General features: G+C 44.9%; 1 protein-coding gene across 3 annotated transcripts in view; it reads left to right on the forward strand.

Annotated features, from left to right (window-relative positions):
* IGSF21 (immunoglobin superfamily member 21) overlaps positions 1 to 27,012 on the forward strand; it is a 421,781-nt gene that overhangs the window by 208,962 nt on the left and 185,807 nt on the right. For all 3 annotated transcript variants that reach the window (XM_075277850.1, XM_075277852.1, XM_075277851.1), the window contains exon 4: positions 21,402 to 21,520. In XM_075277850.1, the coding sequence (XP_075133951.1) occupies positions 21,402 to 21,520 (119 nt within the window). The remainder of the gene's footprint in view (positions 1 to 21,401; positions 21,521 to 27,012) is intronic.

Below are 27,012 nucleotides of genomic sequence, written 5' to 3' on the forward strand. Positions count from 1 at the left end.
GGAGACGCTGTAACAAGAGCCGCAGTCTTGTCAATTGGACATTTTACAGAACACTTTTCCAGTTCTTTCTAAATCAATCTCGCAAAGTGAATAGTTTTACAACTTTCCGCCTCATGTTCTGTTCTAATTCTTTTGCCATTTTTAGGATCCTTGTTGGACAAAATCCACTCGGCAGGCAGGACTTGCAAAATGACAGAGATCATAATGGACACCAGACGGGTCCCTTTATAGTCAGTGGGGTCCTTGGAGATGGGTTTGAGTCTGTCCTATAGAGGATCCATCACTGTCACTAGTCCTGGTTCTGTACCGGAAAGCAAAAACAGAAATTGTAACGAAGATGAACACGATATTCAGACGTGTTACTTACCAAAATCCAGGAGGTTCCCAGATAAAGAAAAATCCTCCCCAAAGAGTTGACTAATCCCCCCACCACCCCAGACATCCCACATTAAAGGAATGTCTTTATGTTAACCCCTTCAGTACCGGGCCAATTTGTGGCACATTTTCGGTTTATTTTGTATGTGCAGATTAGAGGGCTGTAACGTTTTTCTCATACGTCTCATTCAACTAATTTTTGCATCTTTTTTTTTTCGGGGACACATAGGGCTTTATTTTTATGTTGTTTGTATTTTCAAATGTGTTTTAAAAAATTTTTTATATCCAGGAAAATATAAATAAAATGGGAGGGAAATTGTGTCTGGTTTTCACTTTTCTTTCTTTCTTTTTCTTTTTTTTTTTTTTTTAAATTTAATAACACACAGTGCCACTGAAAAACTTTACAAAATAGTTTTTCCTCTCCGTTACGGTAATTTTTATTTTATATGGTGACGTCAGGGGTGGGGCTATAACCTTTAATAACGGCATTTTATTGGAGTATTATTTTACTTATTATTTTACTTATTTTTTTAAATTATTTTATTCACATTTTCTAAAAAGTTTTAATTATTATTATTATTATTTTTTTTTTTTTTTCAGATGTGTCCCCATAAGGTCATAAAGAGACCTTTGGGGACATCTGATCACTTTTTTCTTTGTACTGGAGGCTGATTTCTCCTATAACTGAGGCACGTACATTTAGCCCCAGTTGCAGGAGGAATTCAGCCTCCTGCACGTTGTATATACACAGTATGCAGAGCTGATCTGGGTCCTGTAGGACCCTGCAGCTCTTGCAAGACACTGAGCCTGGCGGATCACGTGACCGCCGGGTCAGAGGGCAGCCGCATCATGGCGGCGCCCATAGCCGTGTATACAGTGCTCATTGAGCGTTGTATACACAGCAATCGAGAAGGCCGGGATGGGAATAAATCTTCCCTGTCTTCTCTCTGGGAGCTCCGGCTGAAGTTACAGCCGGCTCCCAGTGATAGCAGCTGCACGATCTTGTGCAATAGCTATGTTCGTGACCTAGCACGTATATGCCATGTGAGATTTTGAGCGCCGTATACACTCCCATTGATTTCAATGGGAGCCTGAATTGTATACGCTGCATTCTTTTGCAGCCGTGATTTTGTGGCCTCAAAATCACGGCTGCAAAATAATGCGGCGTATACGAGTCTAACTCCCTTTGAAATCAATGGGAGCGTATACGGCGCTCAAAATCTCACACGGTGTATATGTGCCAGGTCATGCGGCACGTTACTCCGTGGGTTCCATACTGGTGACCCACACATTGTACACGCCGTCATCCGTATCTGATTGGAGGAGATCCATACCCACATTCTACCCCCTGAATGTCCATATTCTGCCCCTTGGATGTCCATACGTACATTCAAGGGGCAGAATGTAGCTGCGTAACATGGGAGGGGCTTACAAAATCTCTCCACACTCTCCTATAAACAGTCCATATAGATGCCTATGGATTCCTTACTACGTCTTCCAACTAGACAGTCCTAGGGCCGTGTACATGAGTCCTAAGACACACGGGTTGTATAAAAGTCATTGTTATTATCAGAGATGGGAGGGTCAAGTGGGGAGATGGAAATGTAGTGTTTTAGGGAGAAATAACCCTCACGGTATAATTGGGTAGCGTATAAGCGCCGCATTTCTTTGGTGCGGAACAGAATGAGCTGGAGGAATTGGCTGGATCACAAAGTGAGTCTGAACTTTGGCCGCGGCCTCCATTCTTCTCCCTGATTAGTGTATGAGAGGAGAAGAGCGGCTCGCTCAGCTCCTCACAGCAAGACGCTAGAAATGGTTTTCCCTTTATGTCTTTCTGCGGACATCAGGCTGGAGACGCTAATACAGAGTTTTCAGGGAAAAGATCAGTCGCAGTCCTATTGTCATCTTCTCCCCGGAGCCGTCTGTATCCAGTGGGACCATTATCGCTTGATGTTCCTCTAATTGGAGGTATTATCATCTTCTCCTTTCTTTATTGTGTATCTCTAGACGTGTAACTTGGCAGCGGGAATCTGCGCTATAAAACAGGTGTAGAAAAAGAGACCGAGAGCGTCTGATCACCTGAGAGAAAGCCTGGATAATGGAGGACACTGGATGTCTTCACTGTGGGTAGATCCTACATCAGATCCTGAGACAAGACAATATACAACTATAACTAGACATTGTATCATTAGTCAATAGCAGATCACAAACCCGTAACCTGGCCATACACATACAATATCTATCTGCAGACCTAAAATCTGCCAAGAATCCGTTATCTGTAATGGTAACATATGCTGAATCTGCAGATAAAGATCTCATGTGTATGGCCAGATTTAGGCTCTGCACACATTGGCATTAGGATCTCAGACAGAAATCTAAACCTGGCTCAGCTATTTGCAGCAGATCCACACAAGGATTCGCCTTTCTTTCACTTAATTACATTTTCGCAGCAGATATAGTTTCTCGCTGTATCGGTACGTTCATGTGAAATGTAAACAATCTGTTGCAAATTTTGACACAAGTTCATTTCCTGCAGACTTTGCAGTGCATAGCTAAAGGGATTTTGCAGTGTTAGAAAACATGGCTGCTTTCTTATGTCCGTGGGTCACATGGCAATGCTACAGCTCAGTCCCATCAAAATAAAAGGAACTGCATCGGCTTTCCGTTGCGGCATTCCAATCCTGATTAGGCCCGAATGAAATGGGAGTGAGTTTCGAGCCGCGGATGCCATGGCTGACTCAGCCGGGGAATCCGCGGGAAGATAGGGCATGTTGCATCTTTTTCCCGCTAGCTGAAATAAAATCGCTAGCGGTTATAAATCCAGTGACTCCCATTGACATGAATGGGAGACGTTTTTGCAGGCGGATTTTGAGACAGATTCCGCTGCAAAAAATTCTGCGTGAACGTACCATTATGTTGGCGGACAGTCTGTGCATTCCTAAATGTATTCCCCCTGTCCTCTGGTGCACTGGAGTGAGAAGGGTTATAATACACAGCATACCAATGTCAGAAATGAGAAAAACTAACCCTTTACTGGCAAAGTAGCGGTTGGCCAGCACCATGTACGCAAGTGGGGGAAGCTGTAGCACAAAAGGGGGCACAAATCCTGTTTGGTGAGCCCTGACAGGTGATGTGAATTTGTAGGCACAGACATGTTGTAACCAAGTCTTCATGGTGGTCTGGGCCCAGATAGAGATGGAAAGGGATGGAAATGTGAATGCAGCTAAAATATATAGGTGGGACATAGCTGAGGTGTGAGGAGAAGTTGTCTGGGGGGGGGGCTCAAGTTGAGCACTAGATCCCAGGAGTCTTTAGTTACGCCCCCGCCAAGACAGCAGGGCTAACAAGTGACTTCCTATGTCAGAGTAAGGGGCAACACCACAATTGTCTGATATGTTGTGCATCGTATGGCGGAGCCCTGCAGGCTCTCTGGTACATTGCTCCTATGACAGGGGTCAGGTTATAAGGCTATATTATATTAGCATTGTTGCATTTTTCAGGTATACATCTTCCTTGCATCTTTTCCTGCATACAAAGCATCTCTGGGCATACACCTCTCCTCCCATCTGCACATGGCTGGTTCCTTACTGACCCCTGTAAATTACCAGGCCCTCCATCCCCGCAGCCATCAATAGGTATGGCCGCAGAGCGTCTACAGAGTAAGCTCGCAGCCTCCATCCCCACTGTACTGGACACAGCGCATGGAAGGAAAAATCGTTTCTTCTCCTTCCTTTCATCTCCTGTGTATACGGACTCCTGGAACATGGACAGAAAATAGAGCAGGAGGTTGTTCTAGGTCAAGCGGAACAAGCCTGTAACCAACACCTCCGATTGGCGCAATAATTGAGGTCGCTTGTATTGCAATTAGAATCATGCGGAGGTCACTTCGCCGCTTTCTTCCGGGCCGCCTGCTCTTCGTATTACAAGTTCTCACTTACGGGCCGGAATTCATATTTGCATGACAAAAGTCTGATTGTATTCATTTATTACATCCTGTTCACATCATGGCAGGATTCACTTCACCTCTGGAAAGCTTAGTAAGAGAAGACTCATCTCTGGGCTGGTCGGGACATAACTGGATGTTCTGCGCGGATGTCACGCTAGAGTGCAAGCTTCTCTGCCATAGACTGCATCCTGTATAATGAAGACGAGACTTGTGAGTGCAGAGGAGCAGGGTCAGGCCTGGTTCACATCAGCGTTTGAGTTTACGTTCGGGAAGTCCGCTTAGGGATCCCCCGAACGGAAACCTATCCACATACAGAAGCGGTTACCTAAGGAAATGTGCAGACCCATAAACTATAATGGGGTCCATGTGGTTTCCGCTCAGTTTCCATACAAAAAGTGCGAAGAGAAAATAGGGGAATGGAATGGCCCGATGGCAGATGTGAACCGGGTCTCAGCACCATTTCTGTTCTTGTTGGGTTTAAGGATTACGGAGACTTCTCAAAGGTGCAACTTGTTTTCGTGTTTTGTGCACCAATGCAAAATTTGTAATGTATCATGTGCTGTCTACCTTTGCACCCTTATAGTTCCTGAAGGCAGTATAGACTTCATTGTCATTGTCCCGCATCCTTTTTCCTTTGGCATTGTGAACATGACGTCTCTGAATACGTCACAATCATCCTTGTGTCCTACAAGTGTTGCGATGGGGTGTGTAATCTGCGTCTTTCCCTCCTTATTAAATTTAGTCTAGTGATTGGAGGGTCGGCAGTAGTAGTTTAGTATTAAGGTTTTTGCAATTTTTTTTCCCGCACGATGGCGCCACCAGCTGTGCAGGTAACAGCACAGTCCCGTTCAGTTGATTTATAAGAGGCTTACCCCTTGTCGCCAGCAATCTCCTGGAAATAAATGGAATGACAGTAGGCCTGTGCAATCGCAACTCCATTCAGACAGTTCATGTGATTGGTGAGGGTCCCAGTGGTCATGCCCCATTGATCTGCTAGATATCTCCTGTGCTGTGCACTAAGTTAACCACAAGGACTATGATGTTGTTTTGCTGTGACCTAGCACAGTGCCATGCATTGCTTAGTGGCTGTGCATGGTATTGCAGCTCGACCCTATTTATTTGCAGGGGCTGAGCTGCAGTATGACCATGTGACCTATGGACATGATGTCACTGCCTGAGAAGAGGAAGGGGAGCTTAATATCTCAGATAACCCTTAACTACAATGGAATAGACCGTCCCTTTAATAAGGCAGGAGTCCATCTCATTTTTGCTGACCGCTTCTCTTACTGTCCTATCTTGCTGACTGTCAGTCACTGGTTCCATATTCTCAATGTATTTTTATGAGCTCCCCGCTCAGTCTAACCATGAATTATGCAGACTCCGGGAGTCGTTGGCTCATGCAGCTCGGGGGCAAATATCCTTGTTTTTATACAACAGTAAGAAAGTTGGATGAATTGCATAAACGGCACAATAGCGCGTTCTGTTCCTGGAGGAGAGATAGTGAGAGCGGCAGATGAAAGAGATTGGGAGCAGCCGAGGTGATAAAAAAAATGAGACAACCGGAGATAGCGGCGAGGGAAGCTAAAGACTCCGCGACTCGGTTTGGATGCAGAATCAGATAAAGTAATCTGTGAATGACAAACAGGAGCGAGGACGCTGCTTAGAGATGGCGCCGCCTTTACCGTACACTGGCACCAAACACTGGAGAAACATTTATGATGTGCCAATGTGGTGAAGATGGCGACAAAAACACAAATGGAACAGAAATTAGCAGAACTTGATATCAGCGGATAGGAACTCATGCAAATCATCTCTATGCAGACACTGAACAAGCAGGAAGGGCTGGAAGAGTTCAGCTCTGAAGCCTACAGAAAAGTTGATGCAGCTGTGTGTAATGGGGTGCCAGCAGAATAGTGAGCGCAGCTCTGGAGTATAATACAGGATGTAACTCAGGATCAGTACAGGATAAGTAATGTAATGTATGTACACAGTGACTGTACCAGCAGAATAGTGAGTGCAGCTCTGGAGTATAATACAGGATGTAACTCAGGATCAGTACAGGATAAGTAATGTAATGTATGTACACAGTGACTGTACCAGCAGAATAGTGAGTGCAGCTCTGGAGTATAATACAGGATGTAACTCAGGATCAGTACAGGATAAGTAATGTAATGTATGTACACAGTGACTGTACCAGCAGAATAGTGAGCGCAGCTCTGGAGTATAATACAGGATGTAACTCAGGATCAGTACAGGATAAGTAATGTAATGTATGTACACAGTGACTGTACCAGCAGAATAGTGAGCGCAGCTCTGGAGTATAATACAGGATGTAACTCAGGATAAGTACAGGATAAGTAATGTAATGTATGTACACAGTGACTGTACCAGCAGAATAGTGAGTGCAGCTCTGGAGTATAATACAGGATGTAACTCAGGATCAGTACAGGATAAGTAATGTATGTACACAGTGACTGTACCAGCAGAATAGTGAGCACAGCTCTGGAGTATAATACAGGATGTAACTCAGGATCAGTACAGGATAAGTAATGTAATGTATGTACACAGTGACTGTACCAGCAGAATAGTGAGTGCAGCTCTGGAGTATAATACAGGATGTAACTCAGGATCAGTACAGGATAAGTAATGTAATGTATATACAAAGTGACTGCACCAGCAGAATAGTGAGCGCAGCTCTGGAGTATAATACAGGATGTAGCTCTGGATCAGTACAGGATAAGTAATGTAATGTATGTACACAATGACTGCACCAGCAGAATAGTGAGTGCAGCTCTGGAGTATAATACAGGATGTAACTCAGGATCAGTACAGGATAAGTAATGTAATGTATGTACACAGTGACTGTACCAGCAGAATAGTGAGTGCAGCTCTGGAGTATAATACAGGATGTAACTCAGGATCAGTACAGGATAAGTAATGTAATGTATGTACACAGTGACTGTACCAGCAGAATAGTGAGCGCAGCTCTGGAGTATAATACAGGATGTAACTCAGGATCAGTACAGGATAAGTAATGTAATGTATGTACACAGTGACTGTACCAGCAGAATAGTGAGCGCAGCTCTGGAGTATAATACAGGATGTAACTCAGGATCAGTACAGGATAAGTAATGTAATGTATGTACACAGTGACTGTACCAGCAGAATAGTGAGCGCAGCTCTGGAGTATAATACAGGATGTAACTCAGGATAAGTACAGGATAAGTAATGTAATGTATGTACACAGTGACTGTACCAGCAGAATAGTGAGTGCAGCTCTGGAGTATAATACAGGATGTAACTCAGGATCAGTACAGGATAAGTAATGTAATGTATGTACACAGTGACTGTACCAGCAGAATAGTGAGCGCAGCTCTGGAGTATAATACAGGATGTAACTCAGGATCAGTACAAGATAAGTAATGTAATGTATGTAGACAGGGACTGTACCAGCAGAATAGTGAGCGCAGCTCTGGAGTATAATACAGGATGTAACTCAGGATCAGTACAAGCTATTGGTTTTTTATGTATCCTGTACAATGCTGAACAAACATTTGGATATACTGATACTTTATTTGCTGTACATTACTTTATACCGTTTTAAGTAACGTTTTGTCATATTTTGGATATATTTTGTACTCTGATAATGGGGGGGGGTTATCTCCTCATTTCTATCACTAGTCTTGTTATTGTGGAGGACATGTTTTTTCTCCTATGGCTTTCCTTAGTTACTGATGATTTCCTTTAAGTGCTTCTTTCCATTCTCAGATCTCCTCCTCACATGACTGAATTACTCAGCGATATCAACTCTATTAAAAGATGTTTCATCCAGATGTCATGAAATCTGCCCGGGAGATAATTCTCACATATGGTCCAGAGGCTCGGGGGAGGGCTGAGTATCCTGTGCGTCTACAGTGCATCTGTGTGTCTGGCAGATCATTGCGGGCCCTGTTAGTGATGGGGCCCCTGGACGTGTCCTCTGCAGGATTCCTCCATACTTTCATCATATGAATAGAATAAGCCAGATTACCATAATGTGGTCACTGTCTTTCCTCTACATAGTACTGACCCCCGCGGTTACAATCCATTTACATAATAACCGTGTAGAACAATCCAGATATGTCTTCTGTCTATCAAGATGAGATTTAATCTCCGATTCTCCGAATTTCCTAAAACCCAGAGGGAAAACATTTCAAGCTGCACTATTACTTCCTGAAATCCAGACCCAGGGGTGATATGTGGGATGTATTTCTGATGTTCTGTAATGCAGACTAGGACATATGACAGATATCAGCACAAGTCTTCTGTACATAAAGCAGAATTATAGTATAAAGAAATCTTCTGCGGCTTCCTGATATACTGGATTTCAGTTGTGCATTATTTCACAATAACTGTTTGCTGTCGGGGAATAAGAAGATTTTTGTGACCATCCAGAGGCTTAAAATCTGTCCTGCCGACATAGAGAACTGCTCACTACAGTCTAGGAAATCTTCTGGGACCTGCACATCATTCCTGTAGTTTGTTACATTATATCTGCACCAATACATTGTATCCAGTCTACAGTCCATGCTGTTCAGGCCCGGTTCACATCTCCTTTCGGGTTTCTGTTCCGTTTGGGACCCCCCAAACGGAAACCTATACGCATAAAATAGCGGTTACCTAAAGAAAACCCACAGACTCCATAGACTAAAATGGGGTCCGTGTGGTTTCCGCACAAAAGTTTCAGAGAGAAAAGTGCTGCTTGCAGGACTTTTACGCCACAGGCAAACCGCAGGGTTTACGCTATGTGGGGCCGAAGGGCGGGATTTATTTTGTCTTATATCATCTCACTCTCTACATCTTCGGCATCTGTACAAATCACCTTCTTCTTTTGGCTGATGTACCTGGCAACCCCAAAAATTTAAAGGTGTTTTACCAATAACAAGTGGGGTTGAGCTGATCTTGAGATTTCAGGATCGATTTTAAAATCTGATTTCCGATCATTTTCCAGCCGATCCCGATCGTGAAATATGCTCGATCAGCGATCGGGATCCATCCTCTCCCGATCCTGATCGCTCAACCCTAGTCAATGCTTCTCTATGGGAAAAGTCACTTTTAGGGTTGAGCCGATCTTGAGATTTCAAAATCCGATTTCCGATCATTTTCCAGCCGATCCCAATCGTGAAATTTGCTCGATTGCCCATCGGGATCCGATTTTTCCCGATCGCTCAACCCTACTAACAAGCTTTTCAGCAGCTCTGGATGTAACTGGAGTGTAAAATCTTATGTCATTTTGGATGGTAGGACCATCAGTAACAGGACTGTTTCCGGTAACATTAGAATTCTCTTCAGGATCTGAACCTTAATATTTCGTTGGGCAATTTGTGGAAATAGAAACCATCTCTGGATAAGATTTATCGACCCTTGTAATTAGTTTCTGTTCAGATTGAATAATCTTTGATCTCTGGTTGTGAAATTGTAATTATAAAGCAGGAATATAGAACGGAGTGTCCAGTTTCTGCACTCGGAAAACTTCTGTCTGTGGTTTTAACCTTGTCGTCTATGGTTAGAGCAAATGTAGAAAAGTAGAATAATGGCCAACAGGTTATACGTTGTGTCTGCAATAAATTGGTGTATAGATTCCTTTTACTAATAGCAGTAATGAATGCTGACAACTAGCAGGAGACGTTGTCACAGCCCTGCCCCTGGTACTGACATCACTGATATAATGTAATAGCAATATAATGACATGTGATCAGACATGGGATCCACACATCTTATACTATAGTAACAGCTATGCATCTATTACTGCTGACAACCAGTCTCTGTATCATGTCTGAGGGGTTGTCACAGCCCCGCCCCCTGGGGTTGTCACAGCCCCGCCCCCTGTTACTGACATCTTGAATTGAAACATGATTGTGTAAGTATTCTGACCTGTAACTATTTCCTTGCATTCCGTGCAGTGTTACTTTTGCATTTGAGGTGTCTCCATCGCATTGCAGGTGATCAGATGACGTTATTGCCTGGATCTCACATGCAGACGATTTAAGGAATTGGAAATATAAAGGAAGGATTTACATTTCTCCTTCCTATTGGATCCACTTCTATCTTTTCCGTAGAACACCGCATTAAAAGCTGTTACAAAAATTACACATTTGTGTTTCATGCCTTACCGTTGCGTAGCGCCTGACTCCCACAATCTTTTGTATCTTACTTTTCGAAGACCTGTAAATACGCCATATGGTTTGCAAGTCTCCTATGAGTCTTCTTAGAGTATGCAGGCACCTGCCAAAACGTCATTCAATTAATAATCAGCTCGCTCATTAGGTTTTTGGCGTCTTCTCTCCTCCTGACTGCGAGGAAGCATCCAGCCATGGAAACACCTTGACACACACAGTTCAGTGAATCTGCAGACAGTTACTATATACACTCACCGGCCACTTTATTAGGTACACCATGCTAATAACGGGTTGGACCCCCTTTTGCCTTCAGAACTGCCTCAATTCTTCGTGGCATAGATTCAACAAGGTGCTGGAAGCATTCCTCAGAGATTTTGGTCCATATTGACATGATGGCATCACACAGTTGCCGCAGATTTGTCGGCTGCACATCCATGATGCGAATCTCCCGTTCCACCACATCCCAAAGATGCTCTATTGGATTGAGATCTGGTGACTGTGGAGGCCATTGGAGTACAGTGAACTCATTGTCATGTTCAAGAAACCAGTCTGAGATGATTCCAGCTTTATGACATGGCATTGCATTATCCTGCTGAAAGTAGCCATCAGATGTTGGGTACATTGTGGTCATAAAGGGATGGACATGGTCAGCAACAATACTCAGGTAGGCTTTGGCATTGCAACGATGCTCAATTGGTACCAAGGGACCCAAAGAGTGCCAAGAAAATATTCCCCACACCATGACACCACCACCACCAGCCTGAACCGTTGATACAAGGCAGGATGGATCCATGCTTTCATGTTGTTGACGCCAAATTCTGACCCTACCATCCGAATGTCGCAGCAGAAATCGAGACTCATCAGACCAGGCAACGTTTTTCCAATCTTCAATTGTCCAATTTCGATGAGCTTGTGCAAATTGTAGCCTCAGTTTCCTGTTTTTAGCTGAAAGGAGTGGCACCCGGTGTGGTCTTCTGCTGCTGTAGCCCATCTGCGTTTGACGTACTGTGCGTTCAGAGATGCTCTTCTGGCTACCTTGGTTGTAATGGGTGGCTATTTGAGTCACTGTTGCCTTTCTATCAGCTCGAACCAGTCTGGCCATTCTCCTCTGACCTCTGGCATCAACAACGCATTTCCGCCCACAGAACTGCCGCTCACTGGATGTTTTTTCTTTTTCGGACCATTCTCTGTAAACCCTAGAGATGGTTGTGCGTGAAAATCCCAGTAGATCAGCAGTTTCTGAAATACTCAGACCAGCCCTTCTGGCACCAACAACCATGCCACGTTCAAAGGCACTCAAATCACCTTTCTTCCCCATACTGATGCTCGGTTTGAACTGCAGGAGATTGTCTTGACCATGTCTACATGCCTAAATGCACTGAGTTGCCGCCATGTGATTGGCTGATTAGAAATTAAGTGTTAACGAGCAGTTAGACAGGTGTACCTAATAAAGTGGCCGGTGAGTGTATATAGTAGAGTAGAGTGAGAACTATATAAGATATGGCATCTAGCTTCGTATATGGTGCCCATTTTGCTAAAAAAAAAGAAGCTAAAGAAGAAGCATTGACACCTTATACTCTTCATGGACAGTAATGGATCCATTGTCATTGTCCCTTACTGTAGATGCAGAAGCTGACTCCGCGCGGGTGGAGCTATATGACCCTGCTCTTCCTGATTGGCCAGAAAACGAGACAGAGAGGTGAACAGCAGGTGGCGACCTCATAACGATATGAAATCTAGTTTTATCTATGTGCAATTTGCCAAACCAGGTCTGAAATTCGCCATCCTAGGCCGCACTAAATCACGTGCTCGCAGCCTTGTCTCCTGCCGTCTTGTTTGTAGGTAATATTACATATAAATACATGGCTGTTATAATGAAGCCCACGTAAAGTCTAATGAGCCATGACTCCATTGTGTTTCTGGATCGTCCTCGCGCCGCGCTGGAGAAATATTTGCTGTTATTTTTTTCCCTTTCTCGCTTGTGTTTTCTTTAAAAGCCGCCGCTGAATGCGTCTATGGACATACGCGCCATCAAAAGGAGCTGTCAGGATTGGAGACGTCTGACACATGTTTGGGATAAGTATCAATTTTCGTGTCACGCTCTGCCTTTATTTTCGCTTATTCTCCGGTAAATAGTCCGCCTATTTTCACAGTACGCAGCTGATTAATCGCAAGCGACTCCCCCTTCCCCCACTGATGGGACATTAATAGATTCAGCTGGATTCAATGGGCAACGTTTACCAGCTGAAATGTGTCCAAAAAGTAACATGATGTATGTTAAGAAAAAAATTGGCGCAAATGGCACGTACCATTTCCAAATAAATCCGTGCGCCGTTGTATTGATACATGGGCCCCATTGATGGCGGTCGGTACATTGCATCACACATAAACAAATGTGGATGGCAGATTTGGCAACTCTTTGGTCCTTGGAAGCAGGTGCTGGGCCTTCAGTCAGGTGCATGGAGCCAAAAGGAGAATAACTTCTATTTATTGTGCTCAGTAGAAACATAAAATAAAACCCCGGCCTCCCCCTCGGCCGCCCAGATCGCCTGCACTTCTCTATGTCACCTATTGTCAGGCTGCATGATTCTGCTTCAATGATCACCTATGGAGGAGCCGGTGAACAAGGTTGTAAACATCGGCCTCTTCCATCAACCACAAGAGAGGGCGACACTCCGAGGAGACCCTCAAGACCTCCACACATGGGAAGCCGAATCCTGAACCTTTATATAGTGACAAGTAATGCACCAGAGCAGACAATGGGGGGATAGTATACAACATACTGTGATATTTTCACTCCTGTATATATTCAGAGGATCTGATACTTTAATTTTGCATGTGTTGTAATAGCAGAGGTGTAACTTGAAGCTCCTGGGCCCCATTGCAAAATTTGTAACTGGGCCCCAATTCCTGCATTGTGCCATTTAGAATAGTGGTATATTTTATGATCTTTGGCGTCCACCAGGGTCCAGGACTAGAGATGAGCGAGTACTGTACGGATCAGCCGATCCGAACAGCACGCTCCATAGAAATGAATGGATGCACCTGGTACTTCCGCTTTGACGCCGGCCGGCCGCTTAACCCCCCGCGTGACGGCTACGTCCATTCATTTCTATGCGAGCGTGCTGTTCGGATCGGCTGATCCGAACAGTACTCGCTCATCTCTATCCAGGACCAGTAGTAATGTCTACCATTTCATCCACTATGGTTACATCCCTGGGTATAAGAAAAGAGATCATAGAGGTTTAATCACCTTAGTGTGGTGAGGGTGACCCGTGGGCTAGGTGGTAGCTGCAACCAACTTCAATAATGATGCCAGTGAGGGGGCCACACGGTGGCTCAGTGGTTAGCACTACAGCCTTGCAGCGCTGGAGTCCTGGTGTTCAAATCCCGCCAAGGGCAAAAAAACATCTGCAAGGAGTTTGTATGTTCTCCCCGTGTTTGCATGGATTTCCATCCCATATTCCAAAAAGACATACTGATAGGGAAAAATGTACATTGTGAGCTCTATATGGGGCTCACAATCTACAGAAAAAAAAAAAAAAAAATAATAATGATGCCAGTGCTTATGTGCCCCCTAAGTCTCCTGGGCCTGGGTGCAACTTTACCCTCAAGCTATGCCCCTGCCAGTGTAGCATGCAAAACTGTCCCCTGCCTATATATCTGATCTAATCTCCTGACACCTCTCCGCATGTGATCTCCATCCTGATTTCCTCTCTGCTCCTCCCATAACATTGCAGAAGCTTTCTCCCATACACCCCGAATACTGTGAGACATTGCTGCCCCAACCCATTAGACACCCACCTCTGCAGAAGAGCCTGCCACCTACAGGAAACCTTCTGCCACTGCAATACCAGATAAAAAGCTTCTCTCGCAGCTTCTGGGCCCCAAAGTATATAACATTATCATTACATTACATGATATAGTATATGATAAACTGTTCTATTACGTTACATATTATGTTACTTTATTTAACATTGCATTATTTTATTACATGACATTATTAGATTATTACATTTCATCTGACATAATGATGTTGCTTTATTACATATGATATAATTGTATTACATAGAATATGCTATATTAATATATTATATGTGACATTATTAGATTATGACATGATGTATTGTTATTGTGACATTATTATATTACATTATTATATCACATATGGAGTAATTATGTTGCATTATTATGTTACATACTGTAATTATATTACCTATTACAATATGCTACATTAATATATGATATGTGACATTATTAGATCCTGACAAGTTACATTGTTGTGAGTTAGGATGGTGACTGGGGGCCATAGGAGCTTCCAGTCTATAGATGTGATGAGGATGATGAGGACCAGTATGGCGGTCGGCGGCTCCAGACCTCATTGAGTATGTTGTCAGTGTCGGCGGCAGCAGGGCCGGATTAGGATGGGGGCGGCTGTGGGATTTAATACTTACATTATCTCCGGTTGGCACTCTGCTCTGATCGCCATGTCAGCTCCAGCTCCGTAACACAATTACTTACCCTTCTAAAGGAACTGTCAGTGTTGGTAAACTCCAGCAACTAAACTGCATTAGGCGGCAATCTGCTTGTCCTGTGAGGTTATTAATAGTTTATTGATTTTACCATATTGCTGCTGAAAGTAGGTCCGTCCCGAGCCGCTCTTATCTGAGTTCTGACCGCTGACTGCTCGGCCGCCCCTGATCGATGCTTCTCAATTCCTGAAGTGAATGTGCGGCCTGTGTTCTTAATCCACTTTACAGAGGGGTCTGTGCTTGTGAGCTGGTGATAGCAGGCGGGAAATAGATCACAACTTCATCTCCGAAACACTGGCACAGAGGTCAAAAAAACCTCTGCAAACCTGTGCCAAGCTGTGTATGTAGCTTCAACGACTTGAGACATTAAACTTCCTGGAAAGGCTCGAAACCTGCTCTTTTGGGCAACAGCCTTTAAAAAACAGTGTTTTGGGCCCTTGGGGTGACTAGAGCCATGCAGCAGCAGTGTTTTATTTTTTGGCCCTTGGTGTGACCCCTAAAAAATTAGATTTCAGCTCCTTGGGGGTGATCCCTAAAAAATTATTTTGCAGGCCCTCGGGCTGGAGCCCTAAAAAATTGAGTTGCAACCTCCTGGGGGGGGGTATACTGAAAATATATATATATTTTTTTTTATTAAAAAAAAGTAATCACATTCAGGAGTAGGGGCTGGGGTTGTAGGAGGAGGAGGAGGAGGAGGATGACGAGGAGGAGTATGAGGAGGAAGAGTAAATTGGGTGCTGGAAACTTCTCTCCAGTACCTGGGCTCTGGAGTGGATACCCAGCTGGATATCCACGTCCTCGCCCATGTCCCCTGCTGCTGCTGCAGGCAGCCCCTCTCCAGTACCTGGACTGTGGAGTGGATATACAGCTGGGTATCCACATCCTAGCCCACGTCCTCGCCCACGTCTCCTGCTGCTACTGATGAGGGACACTGCTGGCAGCCCCTCTCCAGTACCTGGACTGTGGACTGGATATACAGATGGGTATCCATGTCCACGTCCTCGCCCACGTCCCCTTCTGCTACGTTGCATGATTTGCAGGTTGATTTTATATTAAGCTCTGAAAAGAGCTGTTATTTCCTGCCTAACCAAAGCTAAAAAAGAACTGTATCGCCCTGAGACCAAGCTCTCCCTATCACTCTAAAACGAAAATTAGTTGAAGATGGCCGACACTATTCTTATGAATCAGAGGTCACATGTTTTCGGCAGCCAATGGGTTTTTTCAATTTTTTTCACTGCCTCCATTGTCGTAGTTCCTGTCCCACCTCCTCTGCACAGTTATTGGTGCAAAAAAAGCTCCAGAAAAGGTGGGAGGGGATACAAATTTTTACTGCGTATTGGAATTGAATATCCCGAACGGCCTGATATTCGATCGAATACCTATTCGATCGAACGGCGTTCGCTCATCTCTAGTTATTAGATCTAGCTTTATCTGGTGAAGTGGATGATGTGTGACAACCAGAAAAGCCACATATACTGTACTTAGAAGAGTTGTCGGCTTTCCTAGCATTTTGAACAACTGATCTGCCTATGTGCAGTATATAGATATATCTGTGGTAAGGTGTAAAGTAAGACCTGCCATTCCCGCCCAGCTAGAGACTGTCATTGTGTCTGTGGATAGATTGTTCTGAGTGCCCATCTAGTTACTGACTGTCACTCTGACATAACTAGTCTCTGTTACTACAGATCAGCAGAGACTATCATTGCTTAACAGGATCTATCGCTGTGTATCAGGAGAGATTGTCACATGCACATCTAGTGTCCTTTACTGTGTATAAGGAGAGACTGTCACTACTGCCCATCTATATAATGTGTATAGGGAGAGACTGTCACTGCTGCCTATCAAGTATCTGTCTCATTGTATCAGGAAACACTGCTATTCTTTCTACTATCTGCTACTGTTTATCAGGAGAGAGATATTCATTCTTGGATATCAGTGTATCAAAAGAGACTGTTAAGTCTGCACATGTAACGTCTCGTTTATCGTGTCAGGAGAGACAGTGTTATTGCTGCACATCCTCTGTCTGTTACATTGTATCAGAAGAGACGGTCCTTACTGACAATCTATGTATGTGTATCAGGAGAGACTGTCATTCCCACCCATCTACTGGGGAGTCTGTTGTTCATGACTATCTAGGTCTGTCTCACTGTATCAGGGGAGTCTGTCATCCCTGCCTATCTAGTCTCTGTCACTGAGTATCAGGAGAGATTACCCGCTATGTCTCGCGATCACAATATTCTCAGAGATTTACAGATTCAGGACCCCGGTATAGCTCCAGTATGAAGGGTGAGCTGAATTATTTAAGTCACAGTCTGAATAATATATAATAGAAGAATATATCTCATTGTCGTGAAAACTTAAACCAGACCCGAAGCCAATGCTTAAAAATATATAGAGAATAGAGTGTACTTATTCATCAGCAGGATATGGATTCACTAGCTATTCATAAGAAGGAGATGTATCCCTTTACCTCCGCTTCATTGCCTCTATAGACCCCCTGGCCCATACGTCCTTAATCTGCTCAGGTCACCGGCAGTCCTTTATGCATCTTCCTTTCCTGACAAATTTTCCTCCCGTCTTATAGTCCAGGCTGATAAGTCTCACACTCGCTTTGCATCTCTATAGTGTTTGTCCGTCCGAGGTTGAGAACATAGGAGAGGCGGTATACTAAAATGGCACTAACACCTGGAGTCCAGTAAAACCCATTGACTATAACAGGGTCCTCTGGGTGTCCGCCATCTAAAGCAGAAACCAGTGGAGGAAAAAGTCCTCTGTGCAGGATTCCTTATAGACTATAATGGGGTCCGTGTGGTTTCCGCACGAAAAATGCAGAGAGAAGAGCGCTGCTTGCAGGACTCTTCCCTCCCTATGTTCTGCACGGAAACCACACAGACCCCATTATAGTCTATAAGGTCCGCGGGTTTCCTTCGGTGACCGCTTTTTTATACATATAGGTTTCCGTTGCGGATTTGGAAACCCGAACGCAGATGTGAACTGGGCCAGAGACTCCAGCGCAGATGAGGACGTAACCTTACCTGCACTGATACATTGTTTAGAAACCATTCAGCTTTGTGCACATGAGGAGTCTAGGAGAGAAGTTTTAGTCCCAGAATGTAACATTCAATGACAAGAAGCAGAGATCTTTACAAGGGTAAAGTTTTGAAGCACAAAGGGGTGCTGGTATTTTGTACACTGATTTTAATCCAGTCCTCTGCTGACATGAAATGCTCCAGTTATAGTAATATGTCAGATCGCCCCTCAGGCTGCCTTATTCCCCCCCCCCCCCAATGGAAATCCCAAAAGGTCACTATTTGTTATCCAAAAAACTGGCAGAAAGGCATAATAAGTCATCTCCAAAGTCTGTAAGTATATTTGTACATGTGGACGGCAGTGACGGCTCTTACTCTGACATCCGATGATGGAGCAGAGCCATGGAAATGATAACGCAGATATGACCACAGCCTTAGGCTACGATAATATGACCGTGTATGTGGCAGTGAGCCCGGGGCAAAACTCAGAAAAGGTCCTAGACCTGTCCATTTGGACAGGTGGAGACTCGTGCGGCACGTGCCAAGATGTCATCCATATCCCAGTATTGCTGTTCAATCATACATTTAACTTTGGAATATTTTAGACAGGAGAATCCCTTTAACCACAGAGGAAAGATTGCAACTTTCTTGGAAATAATAAGCAAGACTTCTTGGGTTTTAGGAACCAAGCAGAGATCCTACAGTGAATGCGTCCAGGACAAAAGCAAAGACCATATCAAAAGTCAGAATTGAGCCCCCTTTTGGAAGAAAGCAAGGTTAAGAACGACAAGAGTAAAAATAATGTATGTTCTCTTCAGTTTTTAACTAAATGTTTTTGACTAATAAAATAAGAAAATCTTCAGGCTCCCTCCTTTCATGGGCCCCATAGCAATTTGGTCCAGGAGCAGATAGCTGGGTGCCACTACGCCCCCGGACCCAAGATTAATGGAATTTTATTTAGGGTGATAGAAGCTGCAGTTATATGGGATGCTGTGACGTCATTGTAGGTACATGGAGTGGCGTAACTAGGAATGGCGGGGTCCCGTGGCGAACTTTTGACATGCCCCCCCCCCCCCCCGACCGACACAGAAGACCTCGACCGACCACCCCTTTCCCCCCCGCGCAACCCTGCGTGCTCTGTTATGCCCAATAGTGGCCCCAGTAATCAGTATTATGCCCCATAGTGGCTCCTGCACACAGTATTATCCCCCATAGTGGCCCCAGTAGTCAGTATTATGCACCATAGTCGCCCCTGCATACAGTATTATGGCCCATAGTGGCCCCTGCACACAGTATTATCCCCCATAGTGGCCCCAGTAGTCAGTATTATGCCCCATAGTGGCCCCTGCACACAGTATTATGGCCCATAGTGGCCCCTGCACACAGTATTATGCCCCATAGTGGCCCCTGCACACAGTATTATCCCCCATAGTGGCCCCTGCACACAGTATTATCCCCCATAGTGGCCCCTGCACACAGTATTATGCCCCATAGTGGTCCCTGCACACAGTATTATGCCCCATAGTGGCCCCTGCACACAGTATTATCCCCCATAGTGGCCCCTGCACACAGTATTATGCCCCATAGTGGCCCCTGCACACAGTATTATGCCCCATAGTGGCCCCTGCACACAGTATTATGCCCCATAGTGGCCCCTGCACACAGTATTATCCCCCATAGTGGCCCCTGCACACAGTATTATGCCCCATAGTGGCCCCTGCACACAGTATTATCCCCCATAGTGGCCCCTGCACACAGTATTATGCCCCATAGTGGCCCCTGCACATAGTATTATCCCCCATAGTGGCCCCTGCACACAGTATTATGTCCCATAGTGGCCCCTGCACACAGTATTATGCCCCATAGTGGCCCCTGCAAATAGTATTATCCCCCATAGTGGCCCCTGCACACAGTATTATGCCCCATAGTGGCCCCTGCACACAGTATTATGCTCCATAGTGGCCCCTGCACACAGTATTATGTCCCATAGTGACCCCTGCACACAGTATTATGCTCCATAGTGGCCCCTGCACACAGTATTATGTCCCATAGTGACCCCTGCACACAGTATTATGCCCCATAGTGGCCCCTGCACACAGTATTATGCTCCATAGTGGCCCCTTCACACAGTATTATGTCCCATAGTGACCCCTGCACACAGTATTATCCCCCATAATGAACACCCATGAACAATTATTATACTCTGGGGAGGGATACAAACATAAAAAACGCTGTCACTGACCCATCCCTGGCTCTGCTGCAGTCCTCGGTGGTGTCAGCCATCTTTAATGACATCAGGACATCAGGGACGTCACACAACTAGTCTCGATGCCTGTATGGAGCGCGGAGATGTAAGTAACAGTTTTTTATATGTTCCCTTACCTCTTCCGGGCCTCCAATCATTATACTCCGGGGTCTGAAATAAACCCTGAGTATAATAATGATATTTGTGGGGCCCGCGGTGTCGCTTACCGATCCTGGCCCCAGCCGGTAACGGCCTGTTAAGAAAAGAAAAAAAAACGCAGAAGTATCGGCTGTCTCCGGGCCCCTAATGTCCCGGGCCCTGTGGCAGCTGCTACCCCGGTAGTTACGCCACTGAGTCCATGGAGTGAGGACGCCTGCAGAATTGCCAGCCCACCGCCTCGTCCTCCTCGGTGCAGTATGGAGGGCTTCCCTTGTATACACACGTTATAGGATATTTTGTACCCACCAGCTCCCACACACTCGCTGATCAGTTAATGCCTCTTGTTACATTACTTGCTACTTAATATAATTTAATCTTCTTATAGAAGTGTAATCTATGAGTGGACGGGCAACCCAGGTGTCAGACTGCGCCAGAAACCCCAAATTACACCCTCACAAATGGCAGCCATAATGGCGCTCGAGAAAATAACATGTTGAAGGGCTGGAAGACTAATATTTCTTGCCGTGTCAGTAAAGCGCATGTCACGTTGCGCTCATATCCAGCGTAATTATATGTTTACCCGATGTTAAGCTGCTTCTTGTCAAGGTTACCCTTAATTGGTAGATTCATTATTGCGGGACTAGAAGTGGTCGCATGGGCAGCGGTGGAACTGGATTTTCCAGCAATTGCAATAATCTGATATTTTCCTCATGCCTATGCCCCCCTTTTTTATCTATTACTCGTCAAAGAAACTTTTTGAGGACACCAGGCAATAAAACAGCCATTTTCACAGCTCATAAAGTCTCCGTGGAGCTCGCTCCATTATTGTGGCCAATGTAATTCCAATAAAACGGGATCCTTTATGTTTATTGGGTTCCGGCTGTGACCGTTATATGTACGTAAGATCGTTCCGCTCGGCTGATATAATTAACCGCTCTCCGTTCTTGTCTTCTCCAGGCTCCCCGAGGTGCGGATTTCAGACAACGGACCCTACGAGTGTCACGTTGGGATATATGACCGGGCCACGCGGGAGAAAGTGGTGCTAGCTTCAGACAATGTATTCCTTAACGTCATGTGTGAGTATCTCTCATAACAGCCTCCGCCCGGTCGATAACGCTCTCAGAATAAATAGCTCTGCACAGGGTTCTTCATAGGCAATCAATTGTAGCCGAAGGCTTGTATGTTCACCGTGGAAAATGTGCGCTGATCCTCGCTAATTAAAACAGAGGTATTATCAGCGCTGTACACATTATCACTCAGGAGACGGCTGCACATTTTAGAAGTTTACTTTTTCCCTCAGTTCTAGCAATGACTTTGGTTAAAGGGGTTGCCCAGGAGTATAATAGTGATTGCTTCAGTCGCTTTCATTACTCTACATTGTACAGTGGCTGTGGTTGGTATTACAGCTCAGCCCCGGTAAGGGGGGTATCGTCACTCCTTGGGGAGAGACTACCATATAGGTGTGTGGAGACTTATTAAGCCTTTAGTACTCCACTTTGCAAGGGACCATGGGAAGAGTATGCAAATCTGTCTTCCATGATGTAATTAGGAAGTCAGGTGCCTCAGTGTTGCAAACCAATAGAGGGCGCTCACTGGAATGTGCAAGCCTGTCTTCCCTGATGTAATTAAGAAGACAGAATCTCAGTGAAATAACCCAATAAAGGCTGCTCCCTTTAACATCATGCTCAACCTTCCAAGAGGCCTTTGTTTTGCAATGATGCTGGGATTATTACCTGGTATAGTCTCTCAACCGAGGACGGCCGTTTCGATGTTATTGCATCTCGTCAGCCCGATGTAGAGAAGACTAACCTGGTAGAGGTGAGAAGCTTAGACAGGGTCAGCCCCGCTCATTTACATGGGACTGAGAGTAAGCATGACTATGTAATCAATAGACGCAATGTCAATGACCTGATATGGGTAAGTGGAGTTCAATATTATAGTTCAGGGCAAGCCCATGGTACTGACAAAAGTGAGTCCTACAGGACAGGAGGAGGTACTGCACATCGCTAAACCCAGCATCCGTATAAAGTCCATCACTGAAATGGATGGAGTCCAGTCTATGGTGTCCTGTTATCTTATTATGTTGTTACTCTGTCTTCAATATGGCAAAAAAATTGCACCAAGTTTATGAAATGGTGCTCGCTTTGTCTTCTCAAGTCCCTAACGTTGGGGATTGGATCAGGTCCATCAATACTTCTTTGAGGATTTTCAAAGACAGATAAAGAAGCCAAATGAGATATGGGATAGATGGCTGGAGTCACTGTATAGCCCACATTCCCCCAGCCAAGATTATAACAAGTCCCCTCACTAGTGGGGAGTTGGCTAGATTGGTTGGTGCATTTTTCCGAATGGGTTCGGGGGAATGGGGCAATGGATGAAGACTAGTTGCTTTTTCCTTTCTTCATGGGTCTGCTTCTTGTTGGGCTGGAGAGATCGCCCCACGCTCCAGATCTGTACAGGCGTTCTACTGACTGCAACTCAGTTCTACTTGATATAATGGTGGATTATGCAGGGAATAATAACTTCTCTTACTTAAACTTTCTGATATAGACCCTGCCCCCACGTTGCACTGATTCTCACATTATCAGACTGTTGTGGAGCAGCCAACGTTTTGTCTTGTTGCCTTCGGGGCTGACCTTCTGAGTCTGGGTCATGTCCACTCAATGTACAAGCAGCAAAAGTAAAGCGGTGTGTGATCCAGAGTTGGGGTGTCAGCAGAGGAGGTAGAGAAAGAAGACCCTTGTCCCACACAGTGTTCACTTCAGTGGAGTTGTGCATGGCCATGTTGACCATTGGATGTAACATCACTGGCTGAGAAGAAGAAGTAGAACTCAATATCTTAGTCCTGGATCAAGTCATCCATGTGGCTAGTAATTGTGGTGAAACATTGGGGGCTTCCATAGCAGCCAATCACAAAACATTCACTTATCAAATCATCTGATTGGCTGTTCCATGATACATCACTTCCTGTTGGGCCGATCATGGTGGTCTACCAACTTGATCAGATCCTGGTGTCCTATACCATGGATTCATCCTGCATGCTATGTCCTTCAGAGATGTGACCTTCCAGGTTTGGCATCTCCTTGATGTTGTGCACAAGGACTGTGTAGGGTTGGTGGAGTCTTATTGAGGTGTGACTTTAGGGTTGTGTCACCATCTGCAGTCGATACAGATCTGACACACTGTGACTGCTATTGAAGGACACCAGGAAGGAGAAGACTATGGCCTCACCAAGATTTGAAGGTTATAGAAATCTGTCCTTCCTCCTACACAGGTAGTGCTGCCAACACGTCAGATCAGCTGCACCCAGACCGGAGAGAGGAGCAGATGCTGGGATTATTTTTACACCTCCGTCTTGATGACGGTTGGCACGCTCTAGTGAGACTGCAGAGCCGGCACATGGAAGATCTGGTAGCTGGAGGGGATGGGTGACATGACCCTGGCTCCCAAATGTCAATAGGTGCCAATCAGACTCTCTATGTTAACCTCTTCTGTGCTGGAATGCATGGATTGAGCTGGTCTTTGCGTTATGTGATAATGAGGCAGGCAGGTCTATGTGGTCTGTAATGGTAAAATACCAAAACCATTGTCAGTGATGGTACAGAGACCTCAACATTTACTTCCCAGTGGCCTGGACACATTGTTATTGTGGTATCAAATGGTGCATGGTCGGAGCAATAGGGACAGAACCGATACCCCATAAAAATATGTTATTTGCAGAATAGAGCATTTCCAGAGAGAAGCATACTCATGTTTTTACAGAACACGGATTGCACAGAAGTCACAGAAGCACAGAGTATTTTAGAAGAGAGGTATGTTGATCTGATGGGAGAAGATCCCAACTCTCACTTTTCTGCATTGCTAAGTACCAGAGGATCCCCTGGTGAGCACAGACTCCATAACAAAATATTGGTCTTCAGAGGTCCAGAAGAAGACATCCCAAAGTGGAGACTACTGGAGTCTATCTCTGAAACTTTAATGGAGAATGAGCCCCTAGAATACATTTTTTTGGAACCCCAGTCCAACACTGGTCCAGCTCCTACCACTGTATAACTCCCATTTTGTAACCTCCCATAACATCAGCACACACATCTCCTGAAATACTCTGTGCTGCCCTGAACATCCCATTGATGTACAGTTCTATAATTGCCATTTGGAAACAGATATCATTATGTATGGGGTTGTACTGTGACGTGATGCTACACATTAAGCGGTGGGTGCTGTGGGAATCTTTAGATGTGCTGAGTCCTTTGCTTCGGGCTTTGCTCCAATATGTTTATCACATTAATATGTTGACAATGTAATAACTCAATGATTTTCATGCCAAAATTTTGATGCTGCAATTAAGAGGCGATGAAGGCTGCAGTCATTAGCCAGGTCCTCCGTGATGGTCAGCCCGCGCCTCTGCACTCGCTGATACGTATATATTCCATTCCATTTAACTTCCTTCTAGATGACTTTGTGAGAAAATCCTGACAAGAAATCAATCACGGAATTAGAAGTTGCATCTGGTGAAGTGATTAGCACCGAGCCGGCTCTGCACTGACTGCAGATGATTCTGATGCTCTGCGGCCAGGACCCCAAAGAATCGGGACCCTGAAGTGCTCTGTATGGTATATATGGGTGGTAGGGCACCGTCCAGGAACTTGTGGACACGTTGTGTAATGTGTAAGGTGTAGCTTTAATATTTGGATTATTTAGAAAGACAGAAATGCAGTTGTGTACAAAATTTGAAGTATAAAAGCAACCAAAGCGGCCCATTGCCAAAAATATGTTATTATTCACTATATCCGATATAGGCGTACCTAAACTATCTAAAAACCTTTGCTTTTTTAGCAGCATTTGTGTCAATAGTAATGTTATAAAATACCCATTGGAGTAAAGATGGCTGGTCTGTTGCATAATGCAGAGAAGCAGAGGATGAAGGAAGGGTCACTACTAGGGTTAAGCGATCGTGTTCGGAAAAGATCGGATTCCGATCGGCGATTGAGAAAATTTCACGATCGCGATCGGAATTCTGAACACAATCTTTTTAGGTGGGATCGAGATTGGTGATTATTTCCCACAATGCTTCGCTACTGGCCAAGCATTGTGGGAAAAGCTAACAATGTTAGTCTTCACACTGAGTATATGCTCCGCTCATTCTGAACAGAGTGTATACTCAGTGTGAAGGCTCCGCTGCAGTTCCATAAGAATGAATGGAAGCAGCCGACACACAGCCTTAACCCCCTGCGCGCCGGCTGCGTCCATTCATTCTAATGGGAGACTAGCTAACATCTCTATTAGCTACTTACCTGCAGAGATGGCTGGTCCGGTGCCCGGTGTTCTCGTTCTTCTTCGCCTCGCTGCCCCCAACTCCCAGGTTAGTGTAAAAGAGCTAGGAAGAAGGTGGGCTTGTGGCTTAGGAGACTGTGGGCGGGTACTGGGAGGGGAAATATCACGTCTCCCTGCCCTGTACTCGCCCACACTCTCCTAACCTGGGTGGCAGGCGCAGCAAGGCGAAGAAGAATGAGAACACCGGTCACCGGACCAGCCATCTCTGCAGGTAAGTGGACACCAGGGGGGACTAAGTAGCCAGAGGATTAAGAAAAATATACTCTGGCTATTTAGTGATTCACCACACAGCGTGGATTCTAACAATTAAAGTGTTCATTTGTTAGATTCCATGCTGTGTAGTGAATAGGATTGTTTTTAAAATCCGATCTCCGATTAGTAAAAAAAATCCCATTGACTTGCATTGGGATCGGAATTGGGATCAAGATCGGGTTCGAATGAAAAATGATCGGAAATCGGATTTCAAAATTGATCCTGAAAAGTCAAGATCGGCTCAACCCCCGTCACTACAAATGGTTATATCTCTGGAATGACAAAAACTAGAATCTGGTGTCATATGAGATTCTCTGCTTTCATATGACACCAAGATGACAGTTCTACCTGTATTATTTTCAGAGATATGATCAGCTAAACATAAGTCAGGATTGTCAACTGCAGTTTCTTCCAATCCTGACTGTGTTTCCAACTAGGCATATCTCTTGATCTAATAACAGATAGAACTGCAATCCTGGTGCCATATCATATGAAGACAAGGAAATCCTATTTCATATGTCATCAGACATGTGTTGTATATTGCCCAGCATATAATTGTTTGAGCTTCAGCTTCCCTGCATTTTACTAAAGCCTACCACTTCATACTCCAGTGCTAGCAATAGAGGGCCAGACAGAAAGTGGGGTTCACAAAAAGGAGCCGCCATTTGCTAATGACATAAATGCTGCAAAAAATCTGGAAAATTGAGGTACACTTAAAGGGATCCTATCATTGGATACCTTTTTCTTTCTGACTAACACGTAGGAATAGCCTTAAGAAAGGTTATTCTTCTCCTACCTTTAGATGTCTTCTCCGCGCCGCCGTTCGGTAGAAATCCTGTTTTTTTCAGCACTGGAGGCGGTCCCCGGCGTTTAAACAGCACTAGGGGCATCCCCAATGCTGCAAGAGAACTCTTCCAGAACTCTTCTTCTGGAACGGCCTCTCCCTGTGTCTTCTTCCATCCTGGGTTTCAATGTTCTAGGC

The sequence above is a fragment of the Leptodactylus fuscus genome, chromosome 6 (assembly GCF_031893055.1).
Source record: "Leptodactylus fuscus isolate aLepFus1 chromosome 6, aLepFus1.hap2, whole genome shotgun sequence".
NCBI classification, from domain to species: Eukaryota; Metazoa; Chordata; class Amphibia; order Anura; family Leptodactylidae; genus Leptodactylus; species Leptodactylus fuscus.